Source organism: Simochromis diagramma, unplaced genomic scaffold (genome assembly GCF_900408965.1).
Source record: "Simochromis diagramma unplaced genomic scaffold, fSimDia1.1 OVJJ01000487.1, whole genome shotgun sequence".
Taxonomy (NCBI): Eukaryota; Metazoa; Chordata; class Actinopteri; order Cichliformes; family Cichlidae; genus Simochromis; species Simochromis diagramma.
This window is the reverse complement of record NW_024387305.1, coordinates 799,814-820,931: the sequence shown is the minus strand read 5'-3', so window position 1 is coordinate 820,931 and position 21,118 is coordinate 799,814. Positions and strand designations below refer to the sequence as shown.

The 21,118-nt window shown below is 39.5% G+C and overlaps 1 protein-coding gene across 1 annotated transcript; it reads left to right on the top strand.

The window, feature by feature from the left end:
* Positions 1-2,630: 2,630 nt before the first annotated feature.
* On the top strand, positions 2,631-20,221 carry cplx2l (complexin 2, like). The gene is made up of 4 exons (XM_040004637.1): positions 2,631-2,849; positions 4,199-4,282; positions 17,395-17,573; positions 18,814-20,221. The coding sequence occupies exons 2-4, from the start codon at positions 4,252-4,254 to the stop codon at positions 19,003-19,005; spliced, it is 402 nt and encodes a 133-aa protein (XP_039860571.1). The 5' UTR covers positions 2,631-2,849; positions 4,199-4,251; the 3' UTR covers positions 19,006-20,221.
* Positions 20,222-21,118: the final 897 nt, after the last annotated feature.

The following is a 21,118-nucleotide window of genomic DNA, read 5'->3' as shown; positions in this document are numbered from 1 at the left end:
ATCGAGCTGTGCATAAAGAAATGCCTGAAACCCTAAATGGACTGAGTTAACGTTATGAAGACTAGTGGGCCAAATTTCCTTTAGAAGAACAGAGACGGTTAACATCTTCCAGAAAATGAATACTACAGTTAAAGGTGACTCTACAAGCTGCTGAATAATGAGGTGTCTAAGTAGAAGCCTCAACCCAAATTAGAAGAAACACATTGTAGTGATGGAGGACAATCACGGGACAATGGCGAATCTCCGTGCGTATGCGTGATGCTATTGTTACTAAATATTCTTAGGTTGTAAACTGCATGATGGATGTGTGCGTCAGAGTGTGCTGACTGGACACAGCTTCCTATGTCTTGATTAATTGATGGCAGATTCAGCAGTACAAGCTCCCTTTGGTGCATAGTGTTCTCTCTGCCTGTCTGTCTCACCATGTCTGCAAAGTGTGTCAATGTTGCAATATGAAAAAAAAAAAGCATGGACATTATAAGTAGTTACAAGGGCATTAAAAAAATCTTCTTTTAGAGCTGGAGGTTCACTAGGCCCGTAGCATCTGAAACAAGGTTAAGTTCAGGTGATAAATATGTACTTTGTCCTTTATGTGGGTCATCTCCTAGGGTGTGTACGAGAGAAAGACTCGCATAAGGACAGACTGGAACAATTAAGAGTTTCTAACCTTAGAAATATACAAATGCCTGCAAACACAAGGGTCCACACAGTAAAACAGCTTGACACCGAGGCATAGACAGACAAACAGCCCCAGGAGGCAGTAAAACTGTGGCACAGAGCATTACAAACCAACGAGGAGAAAGGGCAAATATGGTGGTGGGCTGGTAGGCAAACAGGGAACAGGTGAAGATGTGGATTTCAGGTGGAGACAAAACAAGCTATAAACCTAAAAGAACTGACCTGATCCAGCTGCTGTGATACCTCTATATGCTTTCTGGATGAAAATGTGGATACTTTTTGGCTCCGGACATTGTTCACACAGACTGTGGCTCAGGAGAAATAGAGCGGGTTGTCCAGCATACATTGGCAGATTGATCTGAACTCATCCAGTCCACAGGTTAAAGAAGGGGAAGATACTGAATCTCCAGTTGACGCAGCCATTACTGTGTGGGTGCGTGTGATAAAAGCACCATGCACACTGAATGTCACAAAGCACTGCATAAGTACGGGTGAATCTGACTTATGAATGGTCAATAAACCTAAAACATACAAGTTCAGACTGTGAACTAAAGTCATGGTACCGGCCTCCCTGCTCAATTCCGAGCATTGCAAAGAAACAGATACTAAAATTTATCTCATCAAATCTCATCAAAACTGGAGCATAGACTTCTTGAAGGGCCTGCATTGTTGTGTGTTGGAGTTCCTACAAGAGCCTACACAGAGCGTCATCTGCATGTTGCAGCTATGGAGTGAGACCAGGAGGCAGTGTCAGAAATATGTGGAGCCTCTGGCCGTATTTGTGTCTGTGCTTTTTGAGCAAGCTTCAAGTGGCTATTCCAGGAACTGCAGTTTTTGGTATTTCTATCTTCATTTTTTAATCCCTGAAGGTTGACATTTCTTTTACAACATGTTGTGTTTGTTACTTTACTTGTTATCCTGCTTCTTTAAATCCATAGTACTACATAAACTGGTGTGGACATAGCGGTACAGTGGTAACCACTGTCACCTCACAGTGAGAAAGTTCCTGTTTCAAATTGTACGTTATGTTGTTGTTACCTCCAGGAGCTGCAGCTTCCACAGTCCAAAGACATGCAGTTGGGTTAACTGTTAACCCTAAACTGATTATGGATGAGAAGCAGATAAAATGTTTAAAGTGTATAAGGTCACAAATCAGAATAAGGCACTGTATGAATGCATGTGAAATGTGTCTTAACTCTTAGTAGTCAATAAGATCACCAAAGTGTTATATAAATGCTAGTCTGTAAGTACTGTGACACAGTGTATCGAGGAAATAATACGAGGACTCCTTCAGCATCATGACAGTAAACAACTGATACAAAACATCTGGCTTGACTCACTAAAAACAAAACTTGCAACAGTCTGATCTCAACAATGACGGAAGACGTCATAATAACGGCAGTCTACTCAATAATACCTGTTTAGTATCTCGTTATAGCTTTAGTTATTCATTCATTCATTAGTATTATTATTGTTGTTTATAATGAACTTTGAAATAATGTGAATTCATAAATACTAACAAACAAATCTGGAGCATGTTTCTTTTGTGTGTGAACACTGGTCATTTCAATTGAGGTCAGTTTGTATTTATCTATGTATGAATTATTTATGTTAACCATTTCCTGTGCCGTAGTATTTACATTATGATTACGTTCTCTATAAAGAGACAATAAAAATACGAATTTTGAATTGTGAATAATAACGAATCAAGAGCTAATCAGTTAAGAGGTGTGAGAATATCTGAGGTAACGAACCAACGCTGTTATAGCCTACTTCTTGCACGTTGCACCGGGTAATTAAGGCGCTCTTGTTATTTACTGTTACTGTTAGTTTTTAACGTTGTTATAATGAAAAAGAAATGGAGTTTGGAAACTAGATAGACCCTCCAGTTAGCCCGGATTAGATTCATGAGCATCCCTCCTGCCCCCCCCCTCCCCCTCCCTCTCCCTCTGCATGTTCTTCCCTCGTCCTGCAGGAATAGTCTTTCCTCCTCCACCGCTGCAGCCCGGCATGTCCGCAAACTGAGAGCGTGAGCGGTGAGACACGGAGAAAGACACAAGCCAGCCTTTAAGACACACGGCTTGTATTTTGCGCCTTCCCTTTGAAGGAGAGAAGATTTTAACACCGCGACGAAGCTTTTAGAAGAGACTTGGACGAGGATCAAAAACAAGGTAAAGGATGTCCCGAGCAACCACTGGGATGTTGACGTGTGGCTTCACTGTACGGGACAGGGTGCGTGATAGGTCCGGGCACTTGGTACAAGATGCCGATGCTTCCGTCCACTGAAAAACAACAACAAAAAAATAACAAAGAAACAAAAACACTGGCATGTGTGTAAGTTGTGTCCCCTGAAAAGAGTAGGGGATGCATCGCTCTAAGCTTGTAGAGTAGATAGTACATTCTGTGCATGAACTGTGGCGACATGCTGCAGATAATAATACAGTGTTAACTGCGAGGGTTCATATGGGGGGAAGGAAAAAAGGTGCAGCTAAGGAGACTGATGAAGAGGAAGGAATCCAGGAAATGATTTGAGCATCTGAGCATAAAATCGCTGACGAAAGAGCGATGCCGCAACCGTGCAGCAAGTTCTCAAGTGGATTTTTTTTTAAAATTCTGCTATAGTGTGTATTGCAATGTCAGTGGGATGGTGCGAATGCTGCAGAACTTTACATGGTTGTTATGTCCTAAAAAGGGACTTAACTCAGGCTTTGAATGCTGTAGAAATGTCTTTGGGACATTATAATCTTTTGAAATGACTACAAAGTATCCACTTGTGAGCCCCTTAGCAGCAGCGTAGAGAATCATAGCCTTTTTCTTTTTAAAGTTATAAATGAACTGTTGATTTGTTCTGAATACCTACAAATCCAATGTAAATGATTATTATAGGAATAAGACATGCAGTAAAACGCCACAGTTACCAATATACTCACACAAAAGAATCAGACGTACTATAAGAAATCAGCAGAATGCATATTAAAAGCAGTGTGGTCAAGCTTTCTAAGACCCATGCAGTGACACAAATTGTGCCTAGGTTTGCTCATCTTTGACCCCGTGTTTGTTTCCCTTTGCTTCTGGGAGTTATCTCCATGAAGACAAATCGCAGGCAGTCCAGCAATGTCAGCATAAAATGCGCAAGACAGAGCGCAGTTGTAAATTGAGGGCACAGGTGCCTCAACCAAACTCAGGACACAGTGTTATCCTGAAGGGTAACGATGTTTTAACCGCTCGAAGTTTAACTATTCCCTGTTTTATTCACATTTTGAGATGGTTTCTGTACATTTTTAGCACAGCTAACGGAAATAAAATTCCAGAGAGCTACTAAATATGAAGATATTCTCTTTAGAGTGACTCCTTTACCAAACAGGGATCTCCGTCTGAACATCGTGTTGTGTCCGCATTGTGCCTCGTCATTTCTACCCCCACCCCAAACCCATCCCATCAAACTTGTGTAAGAATCACTGGAGTGAAACAGTGGTGTTCCTACAGTCACAGCTTGTGTATTCTGTCTCCCTGGCTGCAGGTCTGTCCCTGTAACGCGACCACTGAAGGAGGAGAACACAGAACTGCTTCATCATGAATTTTGTAATGAAAGCTGCGCTGGGAGGTGAGTAGACTGCCTGGCGTGAGGTTGATTTAACAGCACTGCAGCGTAAAGGATTTAACAGGATGCTTGGCGGCAGTAGCAGCAGTATACTGGTACTGGCCTCATAGTTATGGAGACACTGGACTGCATCCAACATCAAACTACTCTCTATAGCATCATATTTCCTCTTTGTTTTATGCCAACTGTTTTTTAAAACCTCCAAGGCTGCAACATAACTTGTTTCAATAAATGCATTCTGTTGGCCAGTGCTTCATTATTGTCAAGAACTGCTGAGTGTTTTAACCTTGTCTTTATGGCCAGCATATCAGTCTGGAACCAGGTTAAGGACCGCTGCAGATGAAATAGGACGGCGGCAGCAGCAGTGATAGATCTAGTCATATACCAATAATACGTCTGTCAAGCGAAAAAGCCGTGTATCTCCAAAATGTCACCTTCTGAGGATGGAGGCAGCCTTACTGTAGGTTGATTTTAATGCATGAGGTTTTCACATGGTTTTAATACCCAAGCAGACTCGGCTTTTCAAGTCCAACCAGTGGCACCTTTTGAGGCAAGAGAGATAGAGAAGGGCGGTTTTGCCAAGAATTAATGCTGACTTTTGTCCTTTAAAGCCTTCAGGTATTATCCCTTAGAATATTATCTCAGCTATTATTTGCCCCCTAATTAATCCTCATTATAGCTCTGTAATTCATCCTTCTCGTCAGCTATAGCTTCAAGGTGAAGGGCAGGAAAGTGGTACCAGTAGCTACAATGCAGCGGTTTCACTCATACCTGGTCAGTCGTGCATGATGTTGAGCTGTTGTCCAGGTTACAGAGATGTTAGGCAGTTACAGCTGGAGTTAAAGCATAGCCCCAACTCCTCATTGGGATGCAAAGGATGCAAGCGCTGCCTTGTTCTGCATAGCTCCTGTGCTGTGCAGCTGTGCTGTGAATTCTTAAATCAACTGCACTGCACTGGATGTAGTTTTGCTCTGCATAGGTTGGGCTGCACTCCCCCTGCAGACATTGGGAATAGATTTGACAGTGTGGGTGTTTATCTGTGTACACTGCCAGTGCAGGGGCGGGGTAGTGTGTTATATAGATGTGTGCACCTTATAAAAGATAAATTACAGTGAATGCAAAGGCCTGTCTGCGTGAACAGATCCTTGTTGTATATGTGAGAGAAAGGTGAGAGAGTAAGGATGCAGAGAGAAAGTTTGACGATTATCAGGATGGGTGTCATATTTAATATTTAATAATTATTCCTTCTGGGATGCATTGCTGTTAATGCCTTTGTATGTTACACAAGCTGTAGTTCCAGTCTGGACACAGTGACCTCTTTCCACGAAAATGTCCACAAAGTATTGACACTGCAAAACATCATTAAAGCTCCCTAAGGGGGGGTGAAAGGTTAATGAAGGAGGCAAGCCAGTTAGCCAGTTAATCAATGAGCTCAGCTATCAATCTGACGCTCAGAGCCGGAAAATCAGTAAATCAATATTTGTGAAATATTATTGAATTAATTAAGTTGGATCATTGAGTCTCCTCCGTGCTTGAGCAGTTTGAGCTATACAGTGCTCGTGGTTTCATTCCAACCAGTGACCTTTGTTATGTGTCAAACCCCTCTCTCTCTTCTCGCATTTCCCCGAGGCTTCAGTGACAGCTATGAAATTAAAAAAAGAAAAGAAACAGAATAACATGTTTTATTAATTAGCAATGTCTTACAGCGGGTGTCTAATTGAGACTGAAATATGTTCAGTAATACTGGGTGGATTTCTATGACATGAGCGTAACTTAGGTACCGACTCAAGCACCAACATCAGTTCTAAATTTAATCTGTGCAGCACTGTGCTTAATGAGATATCAGGGAAAGTATCAATCAAAATGCTGACCGTGCCATAAATATCACTGTTCCTGATTTCAGTTTTGTCATCCTTTTCAACATTGTCAACTTGTGCAGCAACACACTGCTCCCAGCCCCCCCTGCTATGTGTGGAGCTGTCAAACAATGACTTACAGGCTTAAACATATCCTATTAAATGGTCAGGATGCACAACCTGTAATGTGAAATGGTGTCAATGTAAAACCTCCAACACATGTTTAGGCTAGCCTGCCTAGCATGGGATGTGGCATAGCTTGTCAGGCTAGAAATATCCTGGATGTCAAAATGGAGACTTCGACAAAAGCCTGGTCTCCATAGCACTAGACTAGAGGGAACATCTTGTGGTGCTGTTGGGGAAATATGCTTACAAGTAAGGGCGATTGTGGCTCAAGAGTTGGGAGTTCGCCTTGTAATCAGAAGGTTGTCGGTTCGAGCCCCGGCTTGGACAGTCTTGGTCGTTGTGTCCTTGGGCAAGACACTTCACCCGTTGCCTACTGGTGGTGGTCAGAGGGCCCAGTGGCGCCAGTGTCCGGCAGCCTCGCCTCTGTCAGTGCGCCCCAGGGTGGCTGTGGCTATAAGCTTGCCATCACCAGTGGGTGGATGACTGGATGTGTAAAGCACTTTGGGGTCCTTAGGGTACAAATACAGGCCATTTACCATTTTACTCATTCACCATGTTGGAAGTTAAAAATGCTTTGAGTAGAACAGTGTTATATAAGAGCCAGTCCATTTACCAGAATGGATCTAGCTGAGGTATCTTGGGGATCTGATTAGAACGCCTCAACAATGTTGTCTCCGAGAGGTTGTGTAGTCATGGGCAACCTTAAGGAGACCCAGAAGCTCTGGCTTGGAAAAGCTTTGGTGTTCCCTCAGAAGAGCTGGAAAAGCTGGCTCGGGAGTGTTGACCTTGTTAGTGTTGACCCCTAAAATCCACACTAGCATGTATACACTGAAAAAACTCCTGACAGAAACATTTATATGACCTCCATTTATTCCTGTGACTATTTTTTTTCTCCTTAAGTCAATATTCAGACAATCTTAATGAGACGATTTAAACAATCTGCAGAAAGGTAGCTTGCTGAGAGACAGAAAACAGAATAAATCAAGCAGCATTTCTTCATTTCTACAGCATTCGTTTCCATCCAGTGATGATTTTTTTTTTACCTGTTTTTGGATTTGCTATCCTGCCACTGAGTGTTTTGCTGAGTATGTTTGGCGATGTGCGGATGAGAGTCTGTGTGACAGAGGATGCTGCCAGTGCATTAAGTAATCCTCCAAGGCTTCTTTAGTTACAGATACTTGAAAGAAAACAGAGCGATGTTTAACTGTGATGATTCAGCAGGACTAAGATCCAAAGCTTGAAGAGTGCTGGGTAGTTTGCTGCATTTGCCACAATCGACACCGCTGGTCACGCGACTCCCAGACATATTATTTTTCCTCACACAACAACTAAAAAAAAAAAAATGAAAACCTACCAACGTATTTTTATACTGTTGCTGTGTGCAAGCTGCAGAAAGCTCCTAGATGGGATATACAAACAGTGTAATTGAAAAATTTGTAGGCACCTGCTTGGTGATGCAGACATTTTAAAATACAATGAAACTTCTTTTGTTTTTATAAATTTCCGTCTTACTGAGAAGCAAAAGAAATGCAAAGAAAAGAACAAGATGTAATGAGATGAAACAAGTATTTTAATCCAACTTAAGGAACCTCTCAGAGTAAAATGGCATGTACGGATGGGCACATACAGATGAGGGGTGCTTACAACCACTTGAACATGTATGTTTAGGCATGTTTATCTCATTTAAAAAAATTATTAAATTAAATTAAATTATACAGTACCTTGAGCTTCTTGGACTACAGTTTAAAAGCCCACAGCATCCTAAAAATCTCCATTATGGAAACAAAAAATTATGCAGTTAGATTAGATTTTATTATTATGATTCATCCGTGAAGATCTGTTGCTAGTTCTGAGTTATGGTACAGAGTAACGCAGCTTTTGCTTTCAATCTTAAAATTCCGGATCCACTTTTGTCTCCTTGTTAAGTGATTGCTTCGACCTCTGAGTGCTTGGGTGCGGACTTGGCACCTCCTGACTCCTAACTAAAAGTTGAAGTTAGTTTGACAGAATGGGAAGCTGTTAAATGCGCTAGTGATTTAGTCCCAAGGTCTGGAGCTCAATCAAACTCTGAAGGCCTCAGGCAACAGCAGTGACACCATGACTGCTGCATCTGCAGAAAAGTCAGAAGTGCAATCGTCTAGTCAATAGTCACATTTAATTACTCATTTAACGCACGTTAACGCAAGTTTTATATTTTTTCCATTTGTTCAACAATTTCTTCAGCTATGGGAAGGTTAGATGTGCCAAGAAGATTGTCTTTACACAGAAGTTTGCAATTCGTGTACACTAGAGTTTATGTGTTTGTCTGTTGGTGGCACCAAATGTGCAAAACATAGTCACGAAACTTTACAGGTGTGAAGTTCAAGTACACCTGAAGGCCAGCTTTAAAGATCTGTTTAGGGGGACTTTGCAGTAGGACAGTAGACAACTAATTGAATCGGCACAGTGGAATGATTATTGATATTGATATAATCATATTGATATAATCATCAATATGACACCCAAAGAATAAAAGGCAGGAATTAGAAATTAAATAGAGTGCATGCTTAATATTGAGTATTTTGTTTTATTTGTCAGATGTTGTGAATGATATGGAGACTTGCATGTGAAACCAATGAACAGAAAGCTGACCTTTGTTTGGGTGAAGATCAAAGTCCATGAATGGCAAAAGTCCATGAACAGGTGGTAAAACATAATGTAAGACTGACTAGAAACACAGAGGAGGTTAAACAGATGCTCGTACAAAGGAGAAAAGAACAGACTGGGCCTATATACTCAAAATGGGGAAAGAGGCAAGGGGAGGTTAAAAAAAAAAAAAAAGCGCAAGGAACATATGACTTTCAAAATAACACAGGAGGTAACCAAACAGGAAATCGCCAATAGTGGTGAAAAATTTTACAATAACCCATAGGGAACTCAGGCGGGATAAACAAGGTAAGACTGAAAAATAAAACCAAATAAAAAAGATTTCAAGAACAAAGAAACTAAACACTGAGGCATGACAATTATATGGAAAAACCAGAAGGCCATAGACTAATGAAAACAATGAAAATCAAACTATAACCAAAAGCTGGAGCTAAGAAATCAGACTCAGTCCCAAACTTGAAATGCTTGGTCAAAGACCTGAGACCATAACATGAATAATGTCTCATAATTAAATACACACAGTTCCTTCATCATTAAATTAAAAGATCAGTATGCCAGCATAGCTGAATCGCTCATTTCTGCTGTTGTCTGGAAACCATTAAGGCTAGATACCATCGTCTGACCCATGAGCACCCAGTAATAATTTCTTCACCACATATCTGGTAGTTCCTGCTGCAGTAAAAGACTCCAAGACCACATTTTACCATGATCAAACACGCTTACACACAGACTGCTAACTGTTGGCTAAAAACTACAAAGAATTTACCGCTTCAGCAAATTAGTATTCTACATATTGTAAACAAAATGGGAACATGCTAGTTTTTCCTGGTAAAAATATGAAACCCCATCGTTTCTCTGCTGTAATAATATTTAGTTATTTACTCTAACACATAAATGCGATCATAAGACATTTTCATTAGTTAAGTCTGACAAAACTGTGTTATTTGAGGTGGAATGAACAGAAGAGACACCTTGAGATTTTGCTTGCTCACCCCATCGCCTCAAAGTAGAGATAATCACATTTAGCAAGCTTCTAATATGATTGGCAAAGGGAGTGAGGCCTTCATTACTTGATTGGTGTGGAGGTTTACAGCTGACACCCACACATAATTTTCCCATTTTCTTCTTGTGTTAACTCCAAGAAATCAAATAATTTCCAAAAGTGACCTTGAGCTTTTGCTGGAGTGCAAGGTGTGCGTGACTGCATGTCTGTTTGGTACATCCAGATTCAACAACTAAATTATTCAACCGTATAAGGCATGATTAGTGAAAGAGAGAGACGGGGGAGGGGTTCTGAGAGAGAAAGAAAGGCAAATTCACAGAAAGTATCACTTTTCGAATTCATAGCCTGACGATTGCAATGTTACATCCTGCTGCAGCATTTTTATTACTAATACCATTTTTCCTGTGCTGAAATGGCCATGTACCTTCAGAACGAATCTCAAGTCTTGCTTAGAAGACAGCTCATAAGCTCAACTGCTTCTTAACGCAGCTATCTAATCAGCCAATCACATGGCAGCAATTCAGTACGTTCAGGTATGTGGAAATTTTCAAGACGACCTACCAAAGTTGAAATCAAGCACCAGAATAAAAAGAAGAGTGACAGAACGATAATGAAAGTCTGTGTATTTCAGAAACTGCTGATCTGCTGGGATTTTCCAGCACAACCATCTCTGATTTACAGACAATGGTCTGAAAAAGAAGACAATATCCAGTGAGTGGTAGAGGAGATGTGAGACTGATTTGAACTGATGGGATGGGCAACAGTAACTCAAATAACCAGCTTAAAACGAAGGAATGCAGAAGAACACACATGTTGAACAGTGAACAAGACGACACCAGCTGCCAGTCCTGACAGCTAAAAACAGGAAACTGAGAGTAGAGTTTGCATGGGCTAACCAAAATTAGAAAATTGAAGATTGCTCACCCCATCTTCACTTTAGCTGCAACGGTCAGGCTGCTGTTGGTGTAATGGGGTGGAGATGTTTCCTTGGGACACTTTTGGGAGACGAATATAAGCTGGCATTAAAGCTGCTACCAATTAGTAGGCTAAAAAAAAAAAAATCAAAATCACAGTTAACATGCTCCCCACCATCTCCTCCACCGTCTCACAAAGCTGTTATTGAGACAATGACTTATATCCCAAAGGCCAAACTTGCTGGAAATCTTTACAGCACACTTGCGAACTTTCTCGCCACACACTGGGCTTAGAGGGGATTTGCCCGAGAACTTTGAGTGGGAAAAGAGAGATAAGTACTGTTTATCTGATTCTGTCAAAAGTTGAAACTCTGTGAGAGTTAGCTAAGGTTAGTCTTCTTTGCCACTTTCTCTCAAGACTTTGGATTTAACAAAGATTTACTGAAGAACTTTCAGAAGGAAGGGATTAAAGAAATGACACTTCTTATTAAGCAGGAAATGCCCAAACATGGAGGAAAGAAATCATAGTATATTAATTAAAAAGAGAGGTGATACAGGAAAATGTTGTACCGGTATCTTGGAATTGTATTTTCGATGTGGTCAGTAGCAAGATTATCTACAATATCCAGTGGCACAGCAGGGCATGTCTATGTCTGTTATGGATAAAGTGGCTGATATTACTGATTTTAATTGAAAAACATAGCTCACCACAGCTTTGTGATAAGAGCAAGCTAAATAAATTTACTTTTGTTTAAAAGGGCGTTAATGTATCTGTGGCAAATGGCTTACAAAACAACAGCCAGACTCATTGTTCAGTTTTAAAGCTATCATCCTTTATTCTATTTGAACAAATATGATCTGAATGCACAAATAGGATTTTGTGAAACCAGACCAAGTTTATTTTGGTTTGATTTAGTGTTGTTAAAATAAGAGCTGAGGGCCCTTTTCACCATGTTTTCCTAGGGAATTATTTGACAGTGAGGCTCAGCTAGTTGTGAGTCATTGCATTACTGACAGGATTCAGCGGCATTGTTTACACAGCTTCTGCTGGAAATATTCCAGATCTGGGCCATAAGCTGATCTTGAAGTCCATGTTTATCTGGGATTTTCTGACACTGACAGTATCGATTCATGTAAACATTTATTTCAGTTTCCATAGTTTCGCATAGTGCAGTGCCTTTTTCCTGACTAAACCAGTGGTCAAAGAATAGTGGTGTTTCAGTTAGTAGTAATCATTGTCTGGGCTGGTAACATTCAAAATTTCTTAACTTAATACAGCAGGTTCTCTACTAATTGGAAGGTCGGTTGATTGATCCCTAGTTCCTCCAATCTATGTGGTGAAGCATCCTTGGGAAAGATACGGAACCTCGAGTTACCACCAATGCATCCATTTGAGTGTGTGTGTGTGAATGTTAGATAAAAGTACTATATATTCTATAACTGCTAGTCCATTTACCATTTAAATGACACCTTTTCTCAGCACATATGAAAACAATACAATGTTTATCATCGTGTGAACATGTGTGCACATTTATCACTTGCATTCAAAGACATATAAAAAGAAATTGCATAACCATGCAAAACCTCATGTTTGACCATATATGTTGACAACTAAGGACTTTAGCTGTAACCTGCCTCTCTTTCACTGTCTGATACAGATGCAGACTTGAAAGGAGCAAGTATAGCATGCTCTGCCAGATGTTGCTGTGTTGGCTTCTATGTGCTGCTCATCCAATGCTGATGCAGCTAATACCTCACTTTACCTTGTATTTCTTTCCTTCCCTCTGAATTTATTCTCTTTAATAAAGAGATTCTGACTTTCTCTGTCCTTTTCAGTTTAATACAAGTGGCTCATTGATGCTGTTGATAAATTGCTTTAAATGCTGAAAAAAGTGCTGCTATTGCAATGCTTAAAATCTTGGTTGAGAATAAACTCACTGCTGGTTGGGTGTGGATAAGCAGGGAACACAGATATGGAGTGAAACTAACTTGCATGAACATAATTTGTATTGATGGAAAAAGAAATAGAAGAAATTCAGTTTGGATTGTTTTTATTCTCATTGAATGATAGAACTGAAGGAATTTGGAGTTTGAACTTTTTCAGCCTCTGCAGTGGGAAAAAGGTCTGAGAACCACTGAGCTTGTTAATAATTGTAGCTTTGCTGCTCTACACTTCCCATGCAACACCTGTTCAAACTGTCTTGAGATTACAGTCTTCTTTCCTAGCCCCTGGGCTAGAGCTATTACTAGTTCTCCAGTTGTCAATCCCTTATTTTTGCAAGCCTAGCAAAGTACAAGCGGGTGAAACCAGCCGTAGGTGGTGTAGCTCCAGGGTTAGAAAACTTTTCCTCCCTGTTATAGATTTTATTTTTATGTTTTTTTTAACATTAGAACATTAATGTGTTCCATTTCATACACGAGTTGGAGCTTATTCCGTTGAGTGTACTTTTTTACATAAGCACTGGCACAGTGTGTGTTTGCAACCTGAGCTGTCAGAGTTTTACTGTTGTTTTAAGTCTTCTTCCTTTGTAATAAAGTCTCTGAGAAGCTGTGGAGCCCCAGAGCATTAGAAATAGCCCTGTAACATTTCTAAGACTGATGTCTTTCAATCGCCCTCTTCCTCATTGTGTCTGGAGAGCTTTTTAGATTTTGATATTGTGTTCTTCTAGGCGATCTTTCAGCATACTTAAGTGTAGCCACGGCCCTTTAGCTGAGGTCCTGTTTTGAAGCCTTATTGTGAGCATTTTTACCGTCACCATCCTGTTTAGTTAAATCACGAATGAGAAGTGGATCTGACTAAGAAAATGAGGACACTCAATACGCTCAAGTTAGCATCTTGTCAGTTAAAGTAGTTCTGTGCCAAATCGTACCCTATTTCCATTTTAGGACTATAAGTTGTAAATTATATGTGCTATAATGTGTATGATCTGTTGTATTAAATGTGACTTAAAATAAAAAATGTGACTTTTTAATGTATTTTTATTGAGGTTATACCGGTAGATCAAATGAGCTGTAGGGCCTTTATTACAATTAGAATTTTTGCCAAAATTTTTTTATAATTTGGGGGTTAACTAAGAGGGCAAATAAGCCTACTTCTCCATACAAGCTGTAATGATTCAATGTTACGAGTGTTGTCCAGCAGTTTTACTATTAGTCTGTTCTAACAAAGCCCAGATAACCTTTTTTGCTTATGGAAATACAGGCATCCTTTAAAACTTGTGTTTTGTGGCTACTCAGGTTGCTTTGTTTTATGCTAAATTCTGTTTGAATATTTGATGCAATTTATTTTGAGATGTGAGCAGAAAAACTGGTGTCATTTGTGTTTTGTTAATTACCCAACACAAAAATGTGTTTTTCGTTTTCTGTCCTTCAGCACCCTTGTGCTCGCCCATTGCCAACTCATCTTTTCTCGTCTTCTGCCTTAGATGTCTTTTATCTCTCTCTACATTTTGCTACAGTTTGTTTTTATTATGCTGATGAATCAGAAAAACTAACAGCACCAGGGGAAGACTGAAGGAGTAGTCAGTCTTGTGTCTTGGTTGCTTGATTTTTCTCGTCCGACGTCCTTGCCCGCCTCTTATCTTTTCAATCCCACTCTTCGTTCTAACCTCACTCTCTCGTTTACTTCACTGTTTTCTAACACAACTTATTCCTTCATTGAGCACTTTCTCCATATTGCTTCCTTTCCAACTTTCCCTCTCTCTCTGTCACACTGTAACTTCACATGAACTGTTGGATAATCCCACTAACTGGAACACTTCAACAAATTGGACGATTATTTTTGACAGATTCTCTCCTTCTCATCACACTCTTCTTGCTTCCCTTCTTGTTGTGTCAAAATGTTCGGATGTAGACTGCCTTGATATCCTAGATTCCTTATTCTCCAGTTCTTCTTTCCGCCTCTTCGCTACTTATCTCCTCCCGTCTTTGCCAAGATTCTTCAGACCACTGGTTTTTCTCCTAATCTTTTATATCATGATGCTTGATGACTGTTTCTACTGTTTTCTATTGTTCGTGTTTGCAGAAGTCAACATTTTCTGTACTGAAATCAGGAGGTATTATTTTATTAGATGTATAACTCTGACAGGCACAGGAAGCAGATTTGTGCAAAGCATATTCAAAGGCTTATGCCTTGTAGATTAATATACAGAACTGTGTACTCTCTGAAATCTGTCACCATTCTTTCATCCTGTGTCATACTGATTATACTGTTAGTCTCATGAGTACGTCTTTTTTTCCTGTTTGCTTCTGATTGTTGCAGAAACAGCGTATGCCGTGTCATCTGGCAAATAACTGTATACATCAACAGTGTGCTATGCAAAAACCGTTTGATCCATAGCCTATCTGATATCATCCATGTTCCTCAAATTCCACATTGAGACTTATTAGGACTGCAGCCATTACTGGGGTCACTAACATTTAAACTACTTAGTTAATGCAGAATTCCATTCAGTTCAGTTATATTTACATAGCACTAACTCAGTGTGCTTTATATTGCAAGGTAAGGACTCAACCATCAGGCATTTACCTGGCAGCAACACTCGGCAACAGTGGGACAAAAGAACTCCTTTTCAACATGAAGATTCCCAGCACAACCAAACTCATTAGGGACAGGTTATGGGATGAGGGGAAAGAAGAGGGAAAAAAAGGAGAGCATAGAGACACAAGGACGAAACACAAACTGTGGGAGAAAAGACTGCATTTCATGGCATGCCGTTTACTAGCTGAAGGAAGTCATTTTCAGTGCATCATGGGTCATCTTCCAGCAGCATAAGGCAGATTAACAAAGGGATAGGTCAGCGTCACTGCTGCAGCTATGTGCTTCTTCAAAAGGAAAAATAGAAAAATTGTAATCCCGCTTTTACAAGTAGAGAGCGTGTCTGTTTCCCAAATACAAGCTGGGAGATGGTTCCATAGGAGAGCGGTCAGATAACCTAAGACTCTGCCTCCTGTTTTACTTTTAAAACTCTAGGAACCACAAGCAAACATGCTGTGTGGGAGCCAAATGCTCTGTTTAAATAATGTGATTCTATGAGGTTTCTATGTTGTTTGATTTTTTTTTTTAAAACTTTGTATATCAGGAGAAGTTTATTACATTCAATTCAAGATTTTTAGGGGCAAATACAATAATCCCAGCTTTGTTTTATTTTAGAAGTGGAAGGTTATAGTTCATCCAGACCTTTGTGTCTTTAAGACATCCATTCACGTGAAGTATTCCTTTTTCAGCCTTTTTAGATAAGAACAGCTGGGTATCATCTGCATAACAGTGAACATGTATCCAGTGTTTTATGATAACATGACTTCAGGGAAGCATGTATAATATAAAATCCATTGCTTTCAGCACAGAGCTCTGTGGAAGATTGGAATTTAGAAGGAAAGGGCAGATTCAGCTATGTTTTAATTGCCACCAGTAGCCAATATTTGCTTTTTTTTAATTTTTAAAATGCTTTTAATGATCTCATCTACAAGGGACTTGCAAATGCCTTTCCAGCAATATTAAATAGGGTCCAGCATAAGGTTCTTTTTTGCTGCCTTTTTTGGTATACTTTGCCGTCCATTTCATCAAAATGTGTCTCAGTTTTGTATGAGTCAGATGATTGTTGGGACCAGATCATCTGCACTGGTCTTTTAAATAGGCTTTGCCTGATATGTTTTGGTTTCATTTCCCAAAATCAAGCAAAATGGGCCATACTGTGAGTTCTGAATTAATAACCAAGTGTTACCAGCAGAGGGTGAACATCATGGTCAATGCAGACATCCATTTCCCTCTATTTTATTGTGACACGACATGTGAGGGCACCAACTATAAACACGTTCCCCAAATGGACTGTGAAACAGTATCTGGTTGGAATTAGAATAGAAGAATCAGAGAGCCAACAAAGAGCAATGACAATAAAGCGAAATTATGGGTGCTCCACGGCAACTGTGCAGGACTAAAAAAAATACAAATAGTAAAGACATCAGGAATAATTTCAGTCAGTTGTGGGTAACTGAAGACACTACAGTAGAGTACTTGTTTTTATTGGGTGCCCTTGTAGTGCAGTGTTTGCATTCAACAAAGTGGATGGCATGCTAGATTAATAAGAAGAACTGGGGTGTCCAAAGCTAATCATGAGAAAAGGTAAGCCCTTGCTTTTGTGGTGTAGCTGGAAGTACCACATTTTAATTTAAACCATGCTTGTAACTAACTCAGGCAGCAAAGGAGCTGTGCTAAAACAATCTTTGAAATCAGCTTGTAAACATATTAGAGGTGCCATTAATAACTGCTCAGACAGTATCTGTTTAAGAAAATTAAATAGTGAGTGAAAAGGGCCAACAAAAGACCAAAAACGGAAATGTTTTTGCATTTGATGTCAAATAGCATTGGATACTGGCAGATAATAATAGCTCTAAGGTGAAATGCTGAAGGTTGTACCTGTGTTTGTGAAATACATCTGCCTCTATTTCATTCAGTCAGTTTATCTGCTTGTCATCTCGTGTCTCGCAAACTAATTTGACAGCTCAATCTTGAAAGCCTGCTGGAGCAGTTGTTGTGTCTAATGTGTTTCTTTTTTGTTTCGTGTCTCTCAGGAGGCCCTCCTGATGTTGGCAAAATGCTTGGTGGAGAGGAAAAGGAAGAGGACCCTGATGCAGCGAAAAAAGAGGAGGAGAGACAGGAGGCACTGAGGCAGCAGGAGGAGGAGAGGAAGGCCAAATATGCCAAGATGGAGGCTGAGAGGGAATCGATGAGACAAGGCATCAGAGATAAGGTATAATGAAAAAAATGGATTTTGCTCTGTGGCTAGCTAAGGTAGTCATAAAGTAAAATTTACAGTTTTCAACCCAACAAACAGAACTATAGTAAGTCAGTCAGTCTTGTAAGGAAAACAACCACCAAAACAAAGACAATAAAGAAACAATTAATGCAGAATTAAATAATGTCATACAATGAGCACTGCTTACTGCGCGAGAGATGCATATGGGCAAAAAACTTGGATTTTTAGAAGCCTTTCTCTCTTTTGTTTTTCACGTACCTTCTAAAGGCTTCTCATCTTGGTGGCTTGACAGCACAACTGTTTATTTATATATATATAAAAAACTTGTTTAAAATAGACTACCGTGACATTGTTGTGCTTGCTTTGTACTATTTTTAAAGCTCTCGTACCCATGAAATAGATCAGTAGATCAGGAAGGAGCTGTAGAGAAGTAAAAAGCTGTTGAAAAATGAGATTAGATTGATTTAGAAACAGTAATGGTAGCCAGGATACAATTGAAGCTACATATACATATATATTATTAGGCCATTATTTGGACGTTTGTCTTTTTTCCATGATTACACACTGTATTTCTTTTATACAAACTAGTCAGGGCTGTAGAGACGCTGAAACTGCAGTGGCTGCAGTGTAACCACTTCACTGCAGTGTGAAAGGCAGGCAGTCTGTGGGTGGGACAGGTCTGAAGGGAATAGCCCACTGTGAATCAGCGGGTTGAAAAGCAGCACTCCTCCCTTGGCTCGTCACCTCGTCTATACTTCTTAAGTTCTCCCGGAGGAAAACAAAGAGTGAGGAACAGCTCCTAAAGTGCTTGTCACCAAAAGGATACTGTCAGTTTCCTCCACAGCTTCATTCCTTTGTGCCAGATTGTGTGAAAAATGCCCACACTATGTGCATGTCCTTGCTGGAGCATGGCAAAGCTAGCAGTGTCACATGCATAGCTGCTTTATTTTATGATTACCAAATTACTTGACTGACATTTGTCAACCAGAAATGGCATCTTACAAATGTAGTGTGTAGGCGTCTATAAAAATGTGATTCACAAGAAGCACTCACTCTTTAAAAAGCTGGCTGACAGCGCAATAATACTTCTTTTTCCATGATGTTTTGATTGCAACATGTTTTTTTAAATGGATGCTTTTTTTTTTTCTTTGTGTGCTTTTGTCAAATACAAATTTGCAATGTATTTTTTGTCTGAACTCTTATCAGCAAACTTGTGTTTCTGTTTCAACTCTAGTATGGCTTGAAAAAGCGTGAAGAGGCTGAGGCAGAGGCAGCAGCTGCCCAAGAAGAGTCTGCAGCGGGCAGCTTGACTAGACCTAAGAAGGCTGTGCCAGCTGGCTGTGGTGATGAGGAGGAGGAAGAAAGCATCATGGACACAGTGATGAAATACCTGCCAGGCCCACTGCAAGACATGCTCAAGAAGTAAGCTAGGTAGCTAGCTAACACTATCTAGCTTAGTTCACAGGCTACAGTTACTTTAATTTGTTTTTTCTCCTTTTTCAAACACATCTAAACAAATAACATGAAGTTACATTTTGGCAAGGTGTTATGTTGTTTGGCAAGTCAAGGTTTTGTGATGAAGAAATGCACCAACAGTGTGTACTGCAGCCATTGGACTAAGCTAGGCTGGCTTACCGGCCATGTGAACGTTAGTTATGTTACAAAGCTAACAGCAAGCAGAGGGCAAAGACAAATGTTAGACGATTTATCCTTCTAGTCTGAGAAGTTTTAAACTCCCTTTTCTGTCCCCTGCAAGGGATGCAAAAGCTTTCTTGCACCACTGGAAAATAATACCCTTGTACACCATATTCATTCAGTTTGTACATAAATAAGGCAGTGCATAACAACCCTCCATGTGGGCAAAAAAACAATCAAAAATATTATATATTAAAAAATATTATTCTGTATGTCTGTCTTTCAAAAGAAAAAAAGTAATAACTTGATAAGCCATATTTTAAAAAGGAACTTTAAAGACTACTCTTGTGTGCTCCTAAAGCTCGTTTTATGTTCAGCCTTGTCTAAAATTAATGTGAAACCTTTTGCACACAATGTTAAAATCTCTGTAAAACCTGTCGTCTACCTTCCTCACACACTCCCACAATGCCCTTCATGTAGTATAGTGTTTAAAATGTTTCTATTCTCACATTCTGTGTCTCTTCACGTCCTGCATGCCATTTGTCTGTAAGAGTTAGTCGTGTGAATATGTGCTCCCATCATCTCGGTATCCTTTTATCCTCTTTGTTATCATGCAAAAAATAATATGGCAATAACACCTGAGTTTGACTGTGTTTTCATGTCTATATAACCGTTAATATTATTAGTAATAAAAAGAAATATATATATATATAAATATGTATGCTTTCAGGAAGTTTAATTTACATGTTTGCAGGGTTTTCCTTTTTTTTATTTTATTGTTTTGATGAAGAATGACTGCTTGGCTGTTCATATAATAGCCAAAAACCTTAAGCTTTCAGCCATAAAACCAGAATTTACAGTATATATACACTATTACCATCAGGATCACTTAAAAGGGAAAGAATAATAACAAAACAGTGTGAATAAAAAATGTGTTTTTGAATAAGCAGCGTTGAGCCGAGAGTGAATTATAAGACCAGGTTTCGCATTATACAATGATTTGTGAGGAAAAAGACCGCCTTCCCTCGATACGCACAGACACACAGTGAATACTGCAGTTTGCCTTCTAATTTAGCTACACAGAAAAAAACTGGTGTGTTTTCAAAGACGATTTAAAGTGATGCTTGATTCAGTTTCTTATTGTTGGCTTAGATGTGATGATGGTCCAATGAGGGCAATGCAGGTTGCCATGAGCAATAAAGGTTTATCATGTATGTTTCTGCCTGAGATTCAATAAAAACTTAAAACCTTGTTCACACATAAAAGCGTGTCGCTGTCTTATTTGTGATATTCCATATTTAAATCATGATGGTAAGTTGCACTTTACAGTCTCAGTATACATGCAGTATTTGTTAGATTGGAACAATTAAGACGTTCTGAACGGTACAATAATAGAATATAAATATGTGTTTGTGTTTGCCATGTTGAATTTCACCAAATTAACAAAAACTAAAGACATTCCTTCCTGAATTTTATTTCATTTTAGTTACTTTTGTAATAACAAAATTCCATTTCCATTCCACAATTATCAGGGATTGTAACATCTAGCCCTTTTACTGAATCAGCCTCATTTTAATTTTTTATCACGATTAACTAAAATCGTTTTAGTTCAGTCCAGTTAACTGTAATAACCTTGTACTGAAACAAATGATGCATAAAACTGTAATTTTTCCCTCCAATGAAATTAAAAGAATTTTTTTTCAGATCGTTGCTTACAACCTCCCTGGAATGACAATGAGAACCTGTAATTTTTCATAAATGTGACATATGACGTGGATTTTTTCCTTGTTGCAACCAAGCGCCACCACTGAGGACCGTAGCCAAGAGAGCCAAGAGGGATGGAAAGCTTCACCAGCTTGGTGTAATTCTTCTCTTTCGCCACAGAGTGGCACTGTGGGCCCTGC

Excerpts from the sequence above, each read along its gene's own strand:
- cplx2l (XM_040004637.1), top strand. The coding sequence starts at position 4,252 with ATGAATTTTGTAATGAAAGCTGCGCTGGGAG. Across the intron at positions 4,283-17,394 it reads AATGAAAGCTGCGCTGGGAG|GAGGCCCTCCTGATGTTGGC; the intron begins GTGAGTAGACTG and ends CGTGTCTCTCAG. Across the intron at positions 17,574-18,813 it reads GACAAGGCATCAGAGATAAG|TATGGCTTGAAAAAGCGTGA; the intron begins GTATAATGAAAA and ends TTTCAACTCTAG.